The following is a 19578-nucleotide window of genomic DNA, read 5'->3' on the forward strand; positions in this document are numbered from 1 at the left end:
CCCTTCCAGGCCACTAAGAATGACCGTTTTTGTCTCGGCGTTGAAGGACATGTTTCAGTCTATTCTTACACTGATGCGATGCCCAGAGGTCCGCTGCACAATGAGGCGATTGACTAAGCAGCTATTCATGTCTAGCGACCACATGGAGTTCATATGCTCTGAGCCTGAGAGTAGGAAACACGATTCATTGCATTGCGGACAATAGCATAAGTTGAAAGTGCCTTGCAACCACTTACTATGCCTTGTCGCCTCACAATCACTGCCTCAAATCCATTTCCATCTTCTTGATTACTTCAACTACCATCGCATAGTTCCTCGCCGCATCCAAGAGTCCCTGCCGCTCATCGACTCTTGCATTCTGCCCAAACCTCATCTGCCACTCGTTCAGCATAGCTTGGACTTCGCCACTCTTCGCGTGCACTTCCTGTCCCTGAACTCCATTCGCGAGTCGGTCCGTCACGGAGGTCAGGCTAATGAGATACTCCTCGAGCATCACATTCCGAGTCTTGCAGGTGGCCCTCCTTTCTATTTGTTAGAATTGGTAGAATAAAGGTACATGAGCAACCGAGGAAAAGGTCGGGTTTGCAGAACCTACTGGCCATCTTCTGTGACAGCAGCGGAACAGGTTGAGTGCTGAGACATAGTTGAGTCTATCAGGATGCGATCTTTTGGGGAGTTGTAGAAGGACGTCTCGATAATATAGAGCAAGTAAGTAGGTATGTATAGTTTATTTAATGCTTCATTCAACGACACATAGGCCTCAGGCTGATAGCATATATAGCCATTTCGGGTCACCCTCATCTTCGCGTACAAAGACATTTCTTTAGCTCACAGATATCCGAAACCGCAATTGTGTTTTGGTAATTGCGGTAGGTTATGTTCGCGTTGAGAGAGCTTTTGAAACGTGAACACCAAAGTCTCTTCGTTCAAATAATCTTGGCGACCTATTTGGACTGACCTACCGCTTGAAGAAACGATGCTTCGACGTAACAAGATGTGACTCTAGTGAGCGATAGCAATCACGCCAAAAGTGAGGTCGCAGATTCGTGTTCAAGCCACTATGCCGAACTACAACACATTCATGCATGATTGCAGGGGTTACCACAAGTCGGCCGAAAACACAAATGTGTTTTTGGAGCCCCACCTGACATACCATTATTGGTGCTCTGCTGTTTAAATACTTCTGGTCCGCTCAACGTACATGAACTCTATCGCAAAACGTTCAGTATTCCACCCTGTCGCTACCTACGTAGTATTCATAAAAAACCGTACCACCATTGGTGTCTAATCGTTGTTATAAGGCGGTTACGAACTTAGGACCGACACAAGCCAGGAGCCCAAAGAGCCCTCCCGAGAAGCTGCAACCATGTTGGGGAACTTTGAACAGTATAAAGATGACATCATTGACCTATACGAGAATCAGGCAAAGTCTTTCGCTGAAATTCGGGAGGTGATGGAGGGGAAAGGGCTCAAGGCTTCGTGAGTTAAAAACTTGCATACCTTGCACTCTCCAGCTCCTTTGGCATGAACAAGCTAAAGTATGAATGTCGCGTAAACTGATTTCAAGTCCCAGAGAGGCAGCTTATAAGGCCCAAGTCCAGAGATGGAATTGTGTTGAAAACAACAGGGAATCTGTTGTGAATGAATGTGACGGTTTCATCGAGTACAACGCTGCGCCGTCAACCTTCGCGCCTCCGTTCTCTTTCGAAACAGTCGCGCGGCATGCTCCAGACAACCAGCCTAGGTTCAACGGATACAAGACGAGCCTCAGTGTCAGCCAGGGTATCGACTTGAACCATCCCCAGAGCGCCTCCGGGTACAATAAGTACTATGAGCATAGACGCCGGAATTTCCTTCGCGAATACCAAAGTGCCTTTGGGGGGGAGAAGAGTACCGTGGCGGATAGTGACGCGGAGACTACCGTCGGTCAACATTGGCTATCTCTCCAGCCCTCTAGCCCATCGCAACAACTTTTCCGGGAAGCTTTATCTCCGGCACCGACCTATATGAATGAACCATCCAGATCTGGATCAAAACGCTCAGTAGAGAGCGGGGATTCTGGAGTCTGTTTAGAACTATACATTGACTCCAAATATCCAGTCTCATTTGTACCCCTCGTAAGTCTCTGTTTTGGCACGAATTAGATAAGTTGCTCTGACTTTGAAAATTCAGCACCCAAACTCTCCAGAAACCCTTCCGACAAGCGATGTATGCAGTGGCCCTGATCCGGTTCCAGATGCTAGCTCGCCCAGTCCATATGCATCATTTGCAAGACGCTCTGACAGGCAGGGCTCACCAAGGACTTCCAGTGATGCCGGACTTAGCGATGCCAACAACAGCGCCGGTAGCGAGGCGTTCGGCTCTAGTGTTGATTGGGATTGGCTGGTGGACGACTTCGAGTTGCCTTTGACTACGGATGCAGCCTCTCCATTTGCGGAATTCGAGGCTGCTGCAGTTCAAGAATTGGTCGCCTCCTACCGCACATGGGCTCAGGGACAGGCCGGTTCCCAGGCCAAGTCTTTCACCGTCATTCCGACGTCTCCCCAGACGGGTGACAGGCCAGCTTCCTTCAAGCGACCTGGGCAGGAGATCGAAGCACCTACTGAAGTAGATGGTCAAGGACCACAAGTCAAGAAACGTCGAAAGCAGGTGGATCCCGGACAAGATCGTCTTGCGTGCCATTTTCAGAAAAAGAATCCACAACGATATCCTTCATGTGGCATCCGCAAGAACGGCTTCAGGACGGTTGCTGAAATCAAGCAACACTTTTGGAGGAAGCACCAGCGGAACCCCAACTATTGTCCGCGGTGTAAAACGATTTTCGACACAGAACAGCAAAAAGACGACCATATCTCGCAAATCCCTGAGTCTCCTTGTCCGAAGTCGACTGCAGAGCTTCCAGAAGGCTTACCTCACGAACTGGTCGAGGAGCTAAAATGTCGCGTGGACAAGGAGCACGATCTCTCTGAGCAGTGGTTCAGTGTGTGGGATAAGATCTTTCCTGGGATACCTCGTCCTCAAAGCCCCACGTTCGATCTTTGTGGCGATGTGCATATTCACGCACTTGACCTGGCAGCCTACCTCGAGATTGAGGCTCCCAGAGTCGTCTCCTCATCGCTGCGGGATGCAGGTCTTCTCGCTGACCCCTCAGTCAATATTGATGCGTCCACTCGCCGAGTCATCAACCTTTCCTTCAGGCGTGTGTACCAGGATTGGCTATCACAACGACCGGCAGCGAGCAACAGTCCGAGCTCTTCCAACGAGACCTCAAATCGCGCCCCGTCTAGTAGTGCCGACCGCGCGATGCTTCTGAGCCCCGTTTCTGCACAGCCTGATTCCAGCAGCAATGCAGGCTCTTTAATGAGGACGTCAGATTCTGTGCGAGCGGGTAACGGTGACCAAACGATGGCTTACAATCCTCATGCTGCACAGCCTGTCAGCACAAGTATATTTGACCGAATGCTATCGGAAATGAACAATGAACCTATTGAAAGATCTTTGGACATGTTGTGGACTACGCACGAAAATTGGACAGGTTTTGAGGCGGGCGATGGGCAATTCTTCGCGCCCACAGAAGCAGCAGACGAAGGATTCACCGACGAGCAAAGCCAATTCACATTTTTTCATTCCCCAGCATCAGGCGAACCAGGTCATCATACTGTCGGACCGGGACAGAACAGGACGAAGGACGCATAAGGAGCGATTGTGACAGTTTCCATATTCGGACACGTATATGTATGTATGAATATATATTGGCTATTTCCCAGGTGCATTCAAAATTAGTATGACTTGCATTCAAGTTACTTGTGAAGACTTTTCTTCATGCTGGATTATACAGATTCTAGAAGTAGATACAGACTTGAGAATATCCTATCTACCAGAATGTAAGTTTGATTTGCCACCCATCTTAATCTATTTGAGCTATTATGTCCAATACTACGAAGAGCTTCGAACGCCCGGCCTACTTGCCCAGAAAGCACAAGCTGAGAAGATATTCATGTCTGGATGGCTAATCAATCTATCCGAAGGCCGAACACCTTACCACGCGTTCGGATTTAACGGGGCGAAGTGATGCGTCCGATACCTGCAAGGCCCGCAGACCAAAGGTAGGCAGCAGTGCTTCGCACTTCGATTAAGCCGTTGATCCTACAGACGCCAAGTCACGCGACTTGGCGACTCGCTTGACGAACTTGAACGGTTGTGTCAGCAATACGACACGTCGGCAATACGACACGCCGGGGCAATATGAACTCCTTTGAGAGGTGGTTGATCCGGCGAAGGAGTCATCTGTGCCGTGTGTAGTCCTGAGATTACAAATGCAGAATTGAGGAATTTCCCAAGCTGTTATCAGATGTAATTAATGGTGCAAAGTGTTTCTAGTATAAGAGTAGTCCATCCTCTCTGAACGCAAAGTGTTACTCAGACTAGCCTAGGGTTTTCTGCACACACCACTCACACCACACCTTCTTGAAACTTGTTGAAAGATCAACCATGTCTGACTCAATTGACGGAATCCACATTCGGCCGCTGGAGCCGCTCACCAGCACAATCCCCTCCGACAAGCCAGTCACCATGATCAACCTCAATCGCTTCCGACCCATCGCCTCGTATGCCGGCTCTAGCGAGGCTGTCGAAGCACCTATATCGGGTCGCGAGGCCTACATGAACCGCTACGTCCCCGCATTATTCTCGTTGAGCGCAAAACTCGGCATCAATGTGACCGTGGTTTACCTTGGCGAGGCGCACGCTTCCTTATTCACGGGAAAAGCGGGAGGAGAAGGCGACAGGTGGGACATTACTGGCATTATTCGGTATGAGAAGTTTGGAGATTTTCGAAAGCTCACGGAGCATGAGGACTATGTGAAGGAGGCGTTGCCGCATAGACTAGCGAGTCTTGAAGAGGCTCGACTTGTGGTTACGACTGAGTTGAGTGAAGGTTGAAAAAGAAGTTGTGGTGGTATTATGGGATCTTGTGGAGGCAGGTGTTTTCGAGGCATAACTATCGTAGAAAGACGGATGAATCGTTTGATGTTCAAATGAAATGATTTGTTTAGGATTCGACTAGCTCACCGCCAGTTCAGTTGACGGTTTTTCTTTGTCTGAGCATTGATGATTTGACTATACTGCCGAGTCTCGATTGACGGATCGTCTCAACACAATGCGTCCACACAAGATATCAAGCACAATGAAAGCCAGCACCCGTTTCTCCTGTGCAGATGGTCTTTTGCTTGCAAAATTAATTCCAACTTGCTTCCCTGTGCATCCGTACTCCTTGTCCTGGTCCCAGTTGATAGAACCGGTTGCCCTCATTGCCATAAATCTCCACTTCTGCCCTCTGATCTTCTTATTATCCATGAAGGACCCACTTTTGCAGTAACTTTGACCCGGCATTAGGCACCTTATCGAGAACAGAAGGCCGTCGTTGAGCTCGGTTTAGTTAACGTTACAACAGGAGAAGGCATTAATTGATAAGATTTGCCTGGCATGTTGTGCTACCCATAGGAAGGAGGAGGTGGATAGGTGAACATGAACTCAATTGAAAAGCACGTACCGGCCTGGGTTTGCCAGCTCATCAGAGTACCCGACACTTTTGCACTTCACACAGGGCACGGTCAGTCTCGAGACAGTGCCGCAGTGGGTTGGACAAAAGCTTCCTCTGAAGGATGATGACGACAAGAGCTGGCGTGTGCCGCGTGGCCAGCGCCCTGCTCTGGCTGGGCAGCCTTGCGCTTGGCCACGAGCAGTCGGTACAGATTGATCTGACGTCCTACTTCAATCACAAGGCGTTCGGGACCTATCCTAACGAGACCACCTTTGACACCACGTACAACCGGTCGTACCCGCCCCTCAATGACCTCGCGCCAGAAGGGGTCTACACATCAGGCTTGACGGGGATCCGGTACAGCTTTCCAAGCTACACGGGCCCGTTGAAGCCAGACAACCTCATCTGCGAGGGGCAGACGATCCCAATCCCCAGCAGCAGCAATGGCACCAACACCACCAGCACTGGAAACCCCTTCAGTCTCAACATGCTCATCGCCAACGACCTGCGCGACGCCATCGTCTCGTACAACCTGACGTACGTCTACTCGGACGGGACCACGGCCGTGGCTGAGATGCGCGCGCTGTCGTTTTTCAATTTCCTGACCATCACGCACGGCGAGATCATCAGCCCTTTTACCTGGACGCCTGCCGGCAAGGACTGGAACACCAGCCAGATCTTTGAGTTCACAGGGCGCCTCGACCCGACCAAGACTCTGACGGCGGTACAGCTGCCTGTGGCCAACAACGCAACGGTGGGAAGGGTGCATGTCTTTTCCATGTCTGTGTGGGCAGGCGAGACTGCCGCAGCTGGCCCCTCTGTTGCGGTCCAGGACGTGCGCCCGACGCAGAAGTGGACCGAGGCGGGCAACCAGGTTGTCGAGGTCACTCTCAACAATGTGGGCACCGAGTGCGTCTCTGGATCGGGTGTGACTCTGTCCTTGAAGGGACCTGGGGTGCGCACAGAGGAGACAGCTTCTCTGAAGAGGCTCTGCCCTGGCGATCAGAAGCGTGTCCAGGTTGGGGTGACTGGGTCGGCCAACGGGACTTTTGTCAACGTCCTGCTGTCTGGACAGGGCCTCAACGAGACGTCAGCAGCCTTCACCAATCTCGACTTTGGCTTTGAGAACTTCACGACGGACCTGGACAGCCTGGGCAAGCATGAGTCACCACAGTGGTTCGACGATGGGAAATTTGGAATCATGATCCACTGGGGCGCGTATTCGGTGCCAGCTTATGGCGGCATCGCCCCCAACGAGACGTATGCCGAGTGGTTCTGGTGGTATTCCAACAACCACCAGTTCGGCAGTGACAAGAGCGACTGTCTCGAGTACCGCCTCGAGACCTTTGGCCCTGACTGGGACTATGATGACGGCTTTGTCAGCTTCACCGCCTCGGCCTGGGACCCCAAGGAGTGGGTAGACCTCTTTGCCGACGCGGGGGCCAAATACTTTGTGCTGACGACCAAACACCACGACGGCCTGGCCCTGTTCGACACGGGTTCGACGTCCAACCGGTCCTCGCTCCACTACGGCCCAGGTCGTGATATTGTGCAGGAGCTGTTCGACGCGTCAGCAGAATACCAGCCAAGCCTGAAGCGAGGGACGTATTTCTCCCTGCCCGAGTGGTACAACCCAGACTTTGGCCCTTATGGCTTCTCCCAGTTCGACACGGTCGGATCCACCAACTGGCTGGGCATACTGGCGACCAACCCCTTCACAAACCTGACCGAGCCGTACACGGGCAGGCTGGAGATTGGCGACTTTATCAAGGACCTGCAGTACCCACAGATGGAGACCCTGGCGTACAGGTACGGCTCGGATATTATGTGGTGTGACTGCGGCACGGCCAACAAAACGGCCGAGTTCGCCTCGAGCTGGTGGAACTGGGCTCGCTCCGAGGACCGCCAGGTGGTCATGAACAGCAGATGTGGCGTGGCACAGGCCGCAGACTTTGAGACCCCAGAGTACACCACGTACTCCTCGGCCCAGCGGCACAAGTGGGAGTCGAACCAGGGCATGGACCCGTACAGTTACGGCTTCAACGCCCAGACCCCTGCGGCCTCGTACATGAACGCCTCGACCATCGTCTACACCCTGGTGGACATTGTCGCCAAGAACGGAAACTTCTTGCTGGACATTGGGCCCAAGAAGGACGGGACGGTGGACGAGACGGAGGCGAGCCATCTGAGGGAGGCCGGGCGGTGGATCCACGCGCATGCAGAGGCTATCTTCAACACGACGTACTGGTTCGTGCAGACGCAGATCGCGAGCCCGCAGGAGGTGCGTTTTACCCAGACGGAGGACGCCTTTTACATCCTCTTCCTGGACGAGCCAATCATCAGTGACCTTGATGGGTATGTGTGGGTCAACGCAACGTTGCCCGTCCTGGAGGGCGACGTGGTCTCCATGGTGGGTGCCAATGGGACCGATGACTTGGCCTGGAAGACGTCGGAGGAGGGATACCTTGCTATTGAGGTCGGTGCTGAGGCGCTGGCCAGTGAGGAGTACTGCTGGGTGTTTAAGATTGCCTACTCGGCATAATCATGATAAGTGATTTCCGCGCCGGGCTTTGTTCATCATCATCCTGCCGACAGGTCATTTTTCTTTGCTTCTCCTCTGGAAACGAGGCCTGTTTGACCTTGGCTGTAATGAATTACAAAGTATGTATATGGTACAAGGATGTATTTATGAAAGAGGAAATGATGGGGTCCTCAGATCTATTAATTCACTCAAGTATATAGTATATTAGTATGGGCTACTACAACAGCACGCATGCATACACACACCATTTGTTGCTCCACAAAGGCCGTACTTGGACAAATGACAGCACGCCATGTACCAGGACACGCTCGTCCCCCTTTGCAACCGATAGCGTTCCATGGGACGACTGTCTGTGCCGCTAGATAGCAGTTGCTCGTGACTCATTTTGGACCCTGTTTACCCGACATGCTGGATCCATCGCGGGAAGAGGAGGCACTGTACTTTGAGACCTCCACAGCCCGAAGCCTCGGGTTCATTGTTTCAGACTAGAGGATTGCCTGCAGGGACGACATGCTGTGTGTTTTCCCCAGCTGGGCTTTTTTTTTTTTTTTTTTTTTGGCACCAACAGAACACGAGCTAAGATGGGAAAGCAAGAGATCTGCACAGGGAAAGAACTGTCAAGCCTATGATAAGATGGATACATCTCTTTTTGGGGGGGAGGGGAGGGGTGAATTGGTGCTGGTGAATCAATGTCCTTCCTTCTGCGGACAGCCCGGCAAAATTGACCTAGAGGTTGAACCCCCTTTGCTGCAGCAGCAGGCGTATAGTTTCGCCTTGCTCCATAGTAACGTGAACCTTCAAGGCAAGGACTCAAGGCGGGGAAAGGTATGAGAGTAATGCCGCCAAGAGTTACTTTGGGACGGTCCCTTGTGACCCGCGATACCCACTGCCCTGCTTTCCTTGTCGTACAATGGGGATGGGATCTGCAAGAGAAAGTTTGGGCATGAGGGGCGGGAAGTACGAGCCACACTCCCGGGTTCTTCTTGGTCGAATAAATCTTGCAGATCATCATCGTTCCACTGGATTTGGGCTTTCCTCTTCTTCCTCCTTCTTTCTTGGGGCGCAGGATCACTTGGACCCGCCCCTTTCGTTGAAACGAGCTGACAAGAATAAGACAGCCTGCCTGACAATTTTATCCCTTTGAGCAATTTCGACGCCGTGATGGAATAAGGGGCCGTCCTCCCTTGTTTTCTTAATGCGCAAGAGAAAGAAAGAAAGGGGGCGGTGGGGAGAGGAGAGGGGGGGGGAGAATAGGAAGGGTAAGAAGAAAAAACAGGACGAACTGACTGAACTGGTGACAAGACCCGTGGGATCATGCATTAGTCGACGCATGCATGCCCAAGAGGAGAAGGTTCAGCTTTGAACGATGAAAAATCTTCCTCTGAGAATTTTGTCCGAGGGCAACACCCTACTCATTCTACTAAACTCCCAGTCTGGAGACGCCCAGTGTGTGTATGTGCATAATGCATAACCTTTTGCGGGAACGGGCTATTTAGGAAGAAGAAGCAGTGTCGAGAAAAGACCAACACACCCGACAACGCGGGATCCATAGAATCCTTCCCAGATTCCCGGGAACCCAAGAGAGCGGGCGGTCGATGATGCCCTTACCTTGGTTGAGGATAGCGGCATATGCATGCAAGACATTGCTGGCCCCAGTGAACCGGGAAAAGAGAGGGAGGACAAGCCATGCCCTTCTGTTTCTCTTCCCACCCTCCCTTCTCGGTTCTCGCTTTGTCCTGCGCAGCGCGACAGGGTTGCATAGTGTGAGTATTGTAACCGTCTGACGCAAGAAGACCCCTCTGGCTCGAAAGAATATACCTACCGTAGTATTCCTCTGGCTCGAAACAGTACCTGGCTGCGACGGGCACAGGATCGGCATAACAAAAAGAAAAGTTTACAGCACCGCTTGCTTACCCACACGACGCACGCCACTTTCAAGGTTCACTGACAAGAAGCCACGACGCAGCCTTAATTTGCCTCAGACCCTGGTCCCTGGCGGTCCCAGAGGGTTGGGTCCGGCTGAGACAGCATGCCATTGTCCACATCTTTGGGGGGATGATGCGTTCTTGAGAAGGAAAAGGACCACAAACGAGTCACTCCCTACCTTCCTCCTCCTTACCCCGCCGGCGCCCACTCATTTCTCTCCTCCTCCTTGACGATAATATGCGTAGATTGCCATTTGTCCAAGCATCCACACACATAGACACATCGACACATAGACACATCGACACATCGACACATCGACACATCGACACATCGACACATCGACACATCGACACACACACACACTCTCTCTCTCCCTCTCTCTCACTCTGTGTGTGTGTGTGCTTACGAAGCGCGCTACACGAGAACAAATAGACATGATCTGCATTTGGTCCCAGGATGATGATGGAACGAGTGTGAACCAGTGTGTTGCAAAAGGACCCCTCCCCGCCCTTAAAGGTGCAAAGGATCTCATATTCCCGCACTTTTTCTCTCAGGCCGGGATTCTTAGCTCATGAGCTAGAAGGTCCACAGAAGACGATCTCGAAGTCGAGCACATTAGTATCTCCTCGGCGCAAAACTATCCCATGGGACGGATTGCAGGCCCAGCTGTGCACATGCCAGGCTACCCATCCCCTCTTGCCATATATATGCTTTATATATCGCGTGACGAACAAGGAAGAAGCAGGCGTGTAAGATTGTATTCGTTCCACCATTCAGTCAAATTGTTCTCTTCTTGCATGTGTTTGAGGAGTCTCGATCGTTTACCAACAATCCCCCTTTTCTTCCATGCAAGGACAAGACAGGGAAGAAGAAGAGAGACAGGAAAGAAGGGGGAGGAAAAAGAAAGGGAAAAAGGAAACATAATTCTTTCCATGTACTCGCACACAGCAATCCTGATCAAGTTCGGAAACCTGTGTCGCCTCCCTGAAACTTCGCCTCCCGTTCCCAGCACTCTGGACCACCCCACCTCCATCTCGGCACATTCTATTCTCGACCCAGAGCGTCGGTAACCCTGTTTGTACTCCGACGAGACCAAGACGCCCATTTAATATCACAATCGCCAGCTTCGACACTCTACTGATTCAGAAGACGCGTGTACACAAACACACGCCGCCCACACAATCTTCCATACACCACCACACCTTACTCGTACATTAGTTATTGTCACTGCGAAGCATTATTCCCTCACCGCTGGGCAAGACAATACGGGCCACACTTAATATAAAAACCACCAAAAATCAAGCCAACTCTCCTCTCCCAACGAGCCTCTCAACGAAGACCACAGACAATAAACAAGAAAGAAGAAGAACAAACCAGAAAACAAGTCCGACCAAGAACCAAAAAGCCACCACCGGAAAACTCCCTCCACGATACAGCCACCCACCATGTGCCGCATGGTGATCTTCAGCGGCAAATGTATACGTTGCGGCTCCTACTACACCATCCCCGAGCTCGAGCAGCGCATTTCCTGCCTCGAGGCCAAGAACAACGGCGGCTTCGGAGACTGCCACAAGGGCGTCAACTACGATCAGCACGACCCGGCGTTGGAGTGTGGCCCTTGCAGCGCCGCGATGGGGATGGGGGACGGAAACAGTGATGAGCTCGTCGCCGCCAGCTCGGGAGGAGGAGGAGGAGGAGGAGGAGGAGGAGGAGGAGGAGGAGGAGGAGGAGGAGGAGGAGGAGGAGGGCGAGGAGGAGGAGGTGGTAGCGGTGGAGGAGGAAGCAGTTCGAGTCATGGGTCAAGCAAGAGAAGGAGGGTGCGATGATATTGATTTTGATTTTGACTTTGATATTGATGTTTGTTTGTTTCTTGGCGGACGGATTTGTTTTCTCCAAGGCGTAAACAACAGTGGAACAAGAGTGGCTCGGGGCTGAAGAAGCGATAGCGACGACTGCTCATGATGATAACGACAACCATTACGAATTTCTTTACTAACAAGACTGCATAAAAAGACGTCCGCAAGAGGGTGATGGGTGGACATCGTGCATGGCAGAGTTGAAATTTCTAGATTTCCACTTCGAAAGCAGATAGAAGAGAAGGAGTTTAGAGTCCACATGGCCGGGAATGGAGAATAGAGTTTTTGAGAAGAAGTCAGTTCTAAATTTTCAGCAAGCCTCAAACTTTGTGAATATCCCTATGGACGCCCTATCCTGTCCTGTCTATGTTATTCAAACCTACTTCGCCATGGCCCCAGGTCTGCTCCAAGATAGACCGGTACCGCACCTCGTTCCCCCTCACATGCGCAACATGAGGCGTCCTCGCAAACTCCTCCAGCCGAGCCTCATACCCCCGCTGCCGAGCCTGCGCCGCATGCTTCTCGATGTCCCTGTAGTCCACGAGCTGGTCCTCCCTGCTGTAGAGATACACCCGCCGGACCTCGCTGCCGTTCCTGGCCGGATCATTGTGCGCGAGCCAGATCCTGTCCAGAAACCCGGGACGGCCCCAGGGCACGTTGCGCACCCAGTAGACAGCACAGAGACAGACGATGAGCGACTTGACCAACAACCTCACGATGAAGCTGCGCTTGGCCACCGCCAGGGTGAAGGCGGTGATGCTGCGCCTGAAGTGGAAGAGGCCAGGTCCAGAGTCGAAGACGGTCACATGCGGCGGGAAGACGGCTGTAGCGCTGTGGCCCACATCGCCAGCTGCAGCCACAGCGGAGCGCCGGTACAGGTCGTAGAGCAGGCTGAGGACTGCCGAGCCCCCGTTCGAGAAGACTTGTATGAGCATCTCTGGGCGCCTGCTGCTTTTGCTCTCCCCGGCGACAATGTTGTTGTTGTTATTATTATTGTTGTTGTTTTTGTTGATAATATTATTATTATAATTATTATTATCGTCGTCACCATCATGAGTATCATTATTGTTTTCTGCCTCTGCTGCCTCTGCCAGGATGGACCGGATCAGGAGCACGGCGGGCTCGAGCTCGTCTGGAAAGCTTTGGCCGGTGAAGTGATACCTAAAGCTCCGGACTAGCAAGATGGGCGAGGCCGGAAACAGCGCTTGGAGCATGGCGGTGTACTTTGCGAGGTGAGCCTCGCGGGCGTCCATCCAACCACCGACAAGGATGAGCTTGGGCGAGGAGGAGGAGGAGGATCCCGAAGGGTTTCGGTCGGTGCTGGGCCGGTAGAGATAGACTATCTTGGAGACCCTCGCAAAGCTGGACAGAGGAGGATCCTCTTTGGCGCCACTAGCAGGCACTGCTGGCACGGTGGATGCCATGTTTGGGTACAGTAGCGAGTTTGCAAGTAAAGTATCGACCGTTGAGGATCTCTGCTTGGGTCCCAAATATTGGCAGTGTTATGTTGTATTTGTTGTCGTCCTCTTCATCCCCGAGATTTTAGTAAATTCGTGGTTCGCGTTTGCCTAGAGGATTTTGGGCCGAGGCTCTTCGGTCCGTGGATCACAAGATTACGCAATAGTACTGTTACAACAGTACTGTACCATCCTACAGCAGCCACAAAGCCCGCCAAGGTAGGAAAAGTGGCCCCTTAGACATGTCAGTTAGTGATTGTCCAAGGCCTGGTCGGCTTGGTCTTGAGAGCCTACGTGTCAGAGTGTCTTCACCGCAAAACTTTGGGGATGGGATTCAGACGATGGATCCCGCAAAAGAAAGATCGTCCGTCACGTTGCTCTGTTTTGTTGGGAGGAGGTTCGATCTTGTCCACTATCCCTTGCTCTGCTGTCAGCCCCTGGCGACAAGCCGTTGGGGAAAGAGGTTGGGCTTCAACACTTAGTAGAGGAAAATACACAGTATGTAGGAATAAAACCTACCCTCCCCCCCCCCCCCTCTCTCAAGATCAAGAGGCGGTCCACACTAGGCCCATTTCTACATTGCTGACGACTCTCCGCCTTGAAAGATGTCATTAATCATTCATTAGCTCCTATCAAGCGGAAACAAGCCGCGCGGATAATGCTAGCTAGCAGTGCTTACTGTAATTTACTACTGCAGGAATCTTACTTAGACCCGAGCATGTGATCTACGCCATCGTCAACGACACCCCAACTATGCTGAAAAGAGTAGAGAAGACGAAGAGACAGGGTGGGGGGAAAAGAAGAAGGAAAAACGAAAGATATCGTATTTGGTTGACACAGCTCCGAGAAACCCCATTCATGTCGTCCTCCTCACAGGGGAGCCTGTCGTCTGAATTCTCGGCTTACGAAAAGGTAGAGAGGAACTGATCCATCATGGCACAGGCGCGAGTTGAGCCGCTGGTAGCAGCTACAAGCAGTACAAGTTGTACAAGTCGGGCCTTTGTGTGACCGTGTTCATCCTCGCGCGTCAGGTCTTTGTCACTCCCAACTTGAATTTCTCCCTTGTCGGACCGAGACGTCCTTCCTACTTACTAGTGCTAGTTGGGAGAGTGTGAGCTTGGTCGAATCTGCGAGTATTGTAGCGGGTGGCCTTCCCTTAATGGCCTTCCTTTACTATGATTACTATGCTTCCCACATTCGCAAACATGGGCCAACCTAGTCAAATTCTTCTTTACATGTTCATGCATTTGCTATAGTCATGGTACCGCTTGACCTCAGCGCTGTTCTAAAAGAAGCTCATCTCATAATTTGCTGTCAGGTAATGATGTCCATCGAGGGAACTAGCGAGGCACAAAAGCAAGTTAGTGGCGGGGACTCTGTGTTGATTCTCGGCATGCACAACCCCCGAGCAGTAGGTTATACTGCGCTGCACAGGCTTGACTCGGGATACGAACCGCTGCCCAAGAATTGAAAAGTTGGAATGGGTGTCTGTGTGTGTGTGTGTGTGCGCGCGCGTGTGCGTTTCCTTCCCTCGTCCAAACTGGCCAAACTGCATGCAACGCTCGTGCATTGAGTCACCGATATCCTCATCCTTGCTCCTATCGTCAAAGCTTCATTATGGTCTGGTCTCACAGTCCTGCTTCAATTTGCTGAAATGCTTGACATGATCGTTGTGCCCAGAAGAAGGCTGGCCTGTCTGACGATCCCCTCTGTCCAGGACCACTCATTGAACCATTGAACAATAGAATCTCATGCAGTCTCTTTCAAGCAACCCATATTCACATGGATTGCAAGAGGTTCACTAGACTAAGAAGATCCATGCAGGTATAACAGCAAGTGCTCCCAAGAGTTCTGTGATACCACCAAAAACAGTTTGTCCGCACCCTACTCGCCAGTCTCATCTGCCTCTGGTTGCAAAACCATCCCGTCCCGTCCCACTGGAGATCTTCCAAGTCCTTTCCAAATGTCATGCCTCACGAATTTTCTGGGTGACATGAATGCTGACCAGAGCATGAGAGAATACCGTTGAGACGCAACCTGGTGATGCCTTGGTTTTCTTCTCGGTGCAATACAATCTCGCCTATCCAGGCATGATTGCTTTGTTCAAACATGGCGAGATAGGCACCGGGAGGCCCAACGCATTTGCTGTGATCATGGTTTGCCGACCACGCAAGGTGTCTGGTTGGGTTTAATGGTGACCTGTTAAATCACTCATATAAAGACTCGCATACTATTCCTTCCTTTACAATTAGCGATATTTGATGCCAAAGATTCAGCATCACCACTGAGCTGCTCTTGCACGCCTCAGCGACGCTGGCCTCTATGAGTATGTTACGCGAAATGCATAGCATCCTGTTGATTGCAGCGTTCTCTTCCTCGCTCACTGTGGCAGCTGAGTGGTCCTCGCACCAACTGAGACCCTTGCCTCGAGAAACTCTTGATGCTGTGTTCACTCCTCCTTCGGGCGTCAGATTCAGTCGGGTTGTCCCAGACCTGCAAATGCCGTCCGAAAAGAGATTCAAAGACCGCTTCAAGAAGACGGACAACTGGACCACGATCAATAGGTACGGTGGCCTTGATTTCGGCCAAACACCCCTCACCACCGTCCTCGGCAGGCTCCAACGAAAATACGACGGAAGTGGCAACAGAAACATCACTTCCATCACCGCATACGGGTCTACGTACGGCGTGGATGTTGTGTTCAATAAGCAGAGCCTCGTCCTGCAGCTCGACACAGGCAGCTCGGATACGTGGGCCGTCAGCGCCAGTTCGAACTGCACACCCTGGCACGGTGACTGTTCTTTTGGTACCGCGTACACTGGCGGGTTTACAGGAGGATTGATTTCGAATGAGCACCTCTACATCCAGTATGGAGGCGGAGAAGTCGTTCAGGGACCCGTAGGAGCCATGGATGTCACCGTCGCCGGCATCTCCGTGAGGAACCAGACCGTCGCCCTGGCGAACGACACCCTCTGGGACGGAAACAATATCACGAGTGGCGTCTTGGGACTGGCATACCCTTCCATTACGAGTGTTTTTACAGGCCCCTTTGGCGATCACAGTTCATATTATGGGGTTGAGTACGCGCCCATCTTCACAACCATGGTCGATCAGGGTCTGGTGGAGAATTACTTCAGCGTGGCCATCAGCAGGCACGCTTCTGGCGGAGCTCTCGCCTTTGGTGGTGTTCCAGATGATCTTGACGGCGTGGACTACTCCTCTATGGGAATGACAGATATCATCATAGTGAGTAAATGTTTCAGTGCGTTACAAAGGGTCAAGTGCTGATGCCTTCGATACATCTGCAACAGGCCAACATTGGGAATGACGAGACCACAGCCTATGAGTACTCGTTCTACACAATTATCCCAGGCGGCTGGATCTTTGGTTCCTCCACCGATAACAGGAAAATTCCTTACATTGTGGACTCGGGCACCACCCTCATCTACCTTCCACTCGGTAAGCCTTGCCTTTGCCTCAACCAGCTCGCCACTCAAGACACACGCAAATCTCATTCACCACACGCATGATAAGTGTAGAACAGCCTTTTGCTGAATCCCACAAGCAGACCTAGCCGACGCCATCAACAACGCCTTCGAGCCCCCTGCGGAATACGACTTCCTCTACGGCAGCTACCTCACCACTTGCGACGCCGCCCCACCGCGCCTTGCCATCGTCATCGACAACACACCCTTTTGGCTACACCCGGAAGACCTGATACTGCGGGATTCGCAGGATCCTTTGAGCGGGCTGTGCATGACGGCCATTGCAACCAGCGAGGATGGGCCTTTTATTCTGGGAGACGCCTTCTTAAAGAACGTTCTGGCTGTCTTTGATGTGGACGATGCTGTGATGCAATTTGCTAGTCGGAGGAATTATTGACGCATAAAGCGCAAATGTGTCAGTGTCGATATAATGACGGAGGACCCCTTACGAAAAGTCTCCTGGTCGTTTCTATTTGTGATTGAACCGAATTGAATGAACCAACAAAACGCTTGAACAGCTGCTGTAAATTGTGATCTCGTCGCGAGCTATTCTAAGAAGACAGGAAATCTAGCACCTTGGAGCAAAAATCAAAGAGGAGGTTCAAAACGGGAGCAAAACAAGTGCTACCGCCGGGGGGAATCGAACCCCCATCCTCCGCTTGGGAAACGGAGATACTAACCATTGTACTACGACGGTTTATTATTTCCTTTGCTTGAGTGAACGGTAAATTGCTTCATCTATCGCCCCCCTGGGGAGGGGGTGAATGTGTCGATGTAGCTATGGTGCTGACTTGAGGTGAGTGAACAGTGGCCTCTCATCGAAAGGGTGCCTGGTGTGCTCCACTATTAGAGCAAACCATGCAAGTAATCTTCTTGAGCAGGACTTTGTAATCCTCATCTGATGTGTTTTGAACAAATCATTTCAGTTCTTCAAAGGATCAAGTGTGAGTGAAGATCTTATTAATATCACTTGGATAGCAAAGGTGTTGCTTATACAGCGTTGTGCTCATTATCAGATTCCATCAGACATGAACCTTTGAAATTGCCGGACAATGACATCAAGTAATATCGTATCAACTCTAAAAATGTCTCAAAAAGCAGCTCCTTTGAAGTTGCTATTGGCTCATCAGAATGTAATTGTGGTTGAAAAGGCAGCCTGGCAACCCTGAAACAATTCTACGCAGGAAAATAAACTGTGTAGGTGGATTCCTAGAGGAATACGACCTGGCATTGGATGTTGAAGCGTGAGTTCCACGTCAAAGATATGATCTCTAAACGCATTGTCAGAATAGGTCTGCTTTAGACTGGCTATGTGATTCAACGCTTTTGGTAGCGAACTCGCACCACGCTCCATCATCCAGTTGAGCCACGATGGCTTTCATTAGCCTGGATCTAAGGTGCGGGGGTGGATTTCCTGTAAATCTGGGGTAAACGAGCACGATTCATGTGGGAAGCAAAGGAATATCCGGCAGTTCGCCATTGAGGATTTACTTATATCCGAGTACTAAATGCTTCTGGGGGCGAGCCGTGGTCATTAAGCATATCCTAAATTCCAAAAATTCTCCAGGTTCTTTCTGCTATCCTCATCCACGTAGTCGTGCGGAGGTCGGAGTGTTACGCTGTCTCCATGTATCTCGGCGACCTCGCCAGTCAGCTTGGGATCAGAGGTCAGCTGAACGACGCCCTTGACCAGCGTGGACATTGGGGTGATAATCATGTTCTTGAATAGAGCTTTGTCTGGAGCAATATTGGTTACTGATAACCAGGGGAAATACGTCAGTTCCCGAAGTAATTTGAGCAGAGTGGTCCCAAGGTACATCTCTTGGGACCGAAGGGGAGACACAGGAAAAAAGACGTACCCAAGACTGCTGGAGCTAGAGCGTTGATCTGAATCTTTTGCCGCTCTAGGATGGGGGCAGTCGAGCGGACGAGCCCAATTACTCCCGACTTTGCCGCTGCGTAGAGGGGTGAGACTGGGAATGGATAGAGACCCGCGTTGCTGGATGTACAGATAATCGACCCTCGAGAAGGCCCTGTCGACGTGTTCTTGTTCATATAGTGTATCGCTAGCTTGACAGCTGTGTTGTTTTGAGTGAATCAGCATAGAACTCACAAGCGCTTGTCACAGCAAAACTCACAGTATATCACACCCGAGAGGTTCACGCTCAAGCTCTTCAGATCTGGCTCCTTGGGCTCGTCATCCTCGATGCTTGCAAGGGCACTCGACCCTCTTTCCGAGATGCCAGCATTGGCACAGACGACATCTACCCTGCCAAACTCGGTGTATACCTCCTTGAAGTTGTCCGCCTGGCTTTGCCATGAGGAAACGTCGCATGACTTGAACACGACCTTCGCACTGGGGCTTTCTGAGGCGAGTTCCGACACAACTCTCCTACCAGCCTCGATATTGACATCGAATATGGCCACATTGTACCCCATGGAAGCAAAATACTGCGACATTGCCAGACCAATCCCGCTGGCACCACCTGAGATGACGGCAGTCTTGCGATCGCGGGCATCTGTGCTGTTCTGCGCCATCTTGGGATAATCAAGTGGATCCAATCTCTGCGACTCAAATGCAAGTAACGCGTGACTGAGCAGCATCAAAAATCTGCAGACAATGAAGGCACACCAGATGACAAGGGAGAAGAGAAAAGAGAGACTTGCCTCATAGCTGTAATTATATGCCAGTTCTCTTACCGCAGTAGCGATGCCGGATGTTTAGCCCAGAATGCAAAGCGGAGATCCTCAGCATGGCGGGAATGGTTGA

General features: G+C 51.5%; 7 protein-coding genes and 1 non-coding gene across 8 annotated transcripts; 5 read left to right on the forward strand and 3 right to left on the reverse strand.

The window, feature by feature from the left end:
- Window positions 1–1366: 1366 nt before the first annotated feature.
- Window positions 1367–3696, forward strand: M406DRAFT_68040 (uncharacterized protein; the record flags this gene model as incomplete). Its single annotated transcript, XM_040925126.1, has 4 exons — window positions 1367–1479; window positions 1515–1538; window positions 1628–2117; window positions 2173–3696. 4 exons carry the CDS (start codon window positions 1367–1369, stop codon window positions 3694–3696), a joined length of 2151 nt encoding a protein of 716 aa, XP_040776578.1.
- Window positions 3697–4621: 925 nt separating this feature from the next.
- On the forward strand, window positions 4622–5190 carry M406DRAFT_355993 (uncharacterized protein). Its single transcript, XM_040923318.1, has 2 exons — window positions 4622–4925; window positions 4949–5190. Exons 1-2 carry the CDS (start codon window positions 4663–4665, stop codon window positions 5043–5045), a joined length of 360 nt encoding a protein of 119 aa, XP_040776579.1. The 5' UTR covers window positions 4622–4662; the 3' UTR covers window positions 5046–5190.
- Window positions 5191–5663: 473 nt separating this feature from the next.
- On the forward strand, window positions 5664–8084 carry M406DRAFT_68042 (family 29 glycoside hydrolase; the record flags this gene model as incomplete). Its single annotated transcript, XM_040925127.1, has 1 exon — window positions 5664–8084. One exon carries the CDS (start codon window positions 5664–5666, stop codon window positions 8082–8084), a length of 2421 nt encoding a protein of 806 aa, XP_040776580.1.
- Window positions 8085–11455: 3371 nt separating this feature from the next.
- Window positions 11456–11680, forward strand: M406DRAFT_234875 (uncharacterized protein; the record flags this gene model as incomplete). The annotated part of the gene is made up of 1 exon (XM_040916003.1): window positions 11456–11680. A coding segment is annotated over one exon (225 nt), but the record flags the coding sequence as incomplete, so codon positions are not given.
- Window positions 11681–12261: 581 nt separating this feature from the next.
- On the reverse strand, window positions 12262–13248 carry M406DRAFT_232730 (uncharacterized protein; the record flags this gene model as incomplete). The annotated part of the gene is made up of 2 exons (XM_040915915.1): window positions 12262–12823; window positions 12968–13248. Coding segments are annotated over 2 exons (843 nt in total), but the record flags the coding sequence as incomplete, so codon positions are not given.
- Window positions 13249–15822: 2574 nt separating this feature from the next.
- On the forward strand, window positions 15823–17205 carry M406DRAFT_255461 (acid protease; the record flags this gene model as incomplete). Its single annotated transcript, XM_040917032.1, has 3 exons — window positions 15823–16569; window positions 16635–16782; window positions 16892–17205. The coding sequence occupies 3 exons, from the start codon at window positions 15823–15825 to the stop codon at window positions 17203–17205; spliced, it is 1209 nt and encodes a 402-aa protein (XP_040776583.1).
- A 228-nt stretch (window positions 17206–17433) lies between these two features.
- On the reverse strand, window positions 17434–17505 carry M406DRAFT_t59. The gene has a single exon. It is a non-coding gene; the product is annotated as a tRNA-Gly (tRNA).
- Window positions 17506–18090: 585 nt separating this feature from the next.
- Window positions 18091–19467, reverse strand: M406DRAFT_322020 (putative short chain dehydrogenase/reductase). The gene is made up of 3 exons (XM_040919589.1): window positions 18947–19467; window positions 18668–18886; window positions 18091–18563 (listed from the first exon to the last, which is right to left on the reverse strand). The coding sequence occupies exons 1-3, from the start codon at window positions 19344–19346 to the stop codon at window positions 18343–18345; spliced, it is 840 nt and encodes a 279-aa protein (XP_040776584.1). The 5' UTR covers window positions 19347–19467; the 3' UTR covers window positions 18091–18342.
- Between the last annotated feature and the right edge of the window lie 111 nt (window positions 19468–19578).

Source organism: Cryphonectria parasitica (genome assembly GCF_011745365.1).
Source record: "Cryphonectria parasitica EP155 unplaced genomic scaffold M406scaffold_4, whole genome shotgun sequence".
Taxonomy (NCBI): domain Eukaryota; kingdom Fungi; phylum Ascomycota; class Sordariomycetes; order Diaporthales; family Cryphonectriaceae; genus Cryphonectria; species Cryphonectria parasitica.

Coding starts and splice junctions, on each gene's coding strand:
- M406DRAFT_355993 (XM_040923318.1), top strand. CDS start 4,663: ATGAACCGCTACGTCCCCGCATTATTCTCGTTGAGCGCAAAACTCGGC.
- M406DRAFT_322020 (XM_040919589.1), bottom strand. CDS start 19,346: ATGGCGCAGAACAGCACAGATGCCCGCGATCGCAAGACTGCCGTCATC. Junction 18,887..18,946: donor CCTCTCGGGTGTGATATACT/GTGAGTTTTGCT, acceptor AAAACAACACAG/CTGTCAAGCTAGCGATACAC. Junction 18,564..18,667: donor TCTAGCTCCAGCAGTCTTGG/GTACGTCTTTTT, acceptor CCTGGTTATCAG/TAACCAATATTGCTCCAGAC.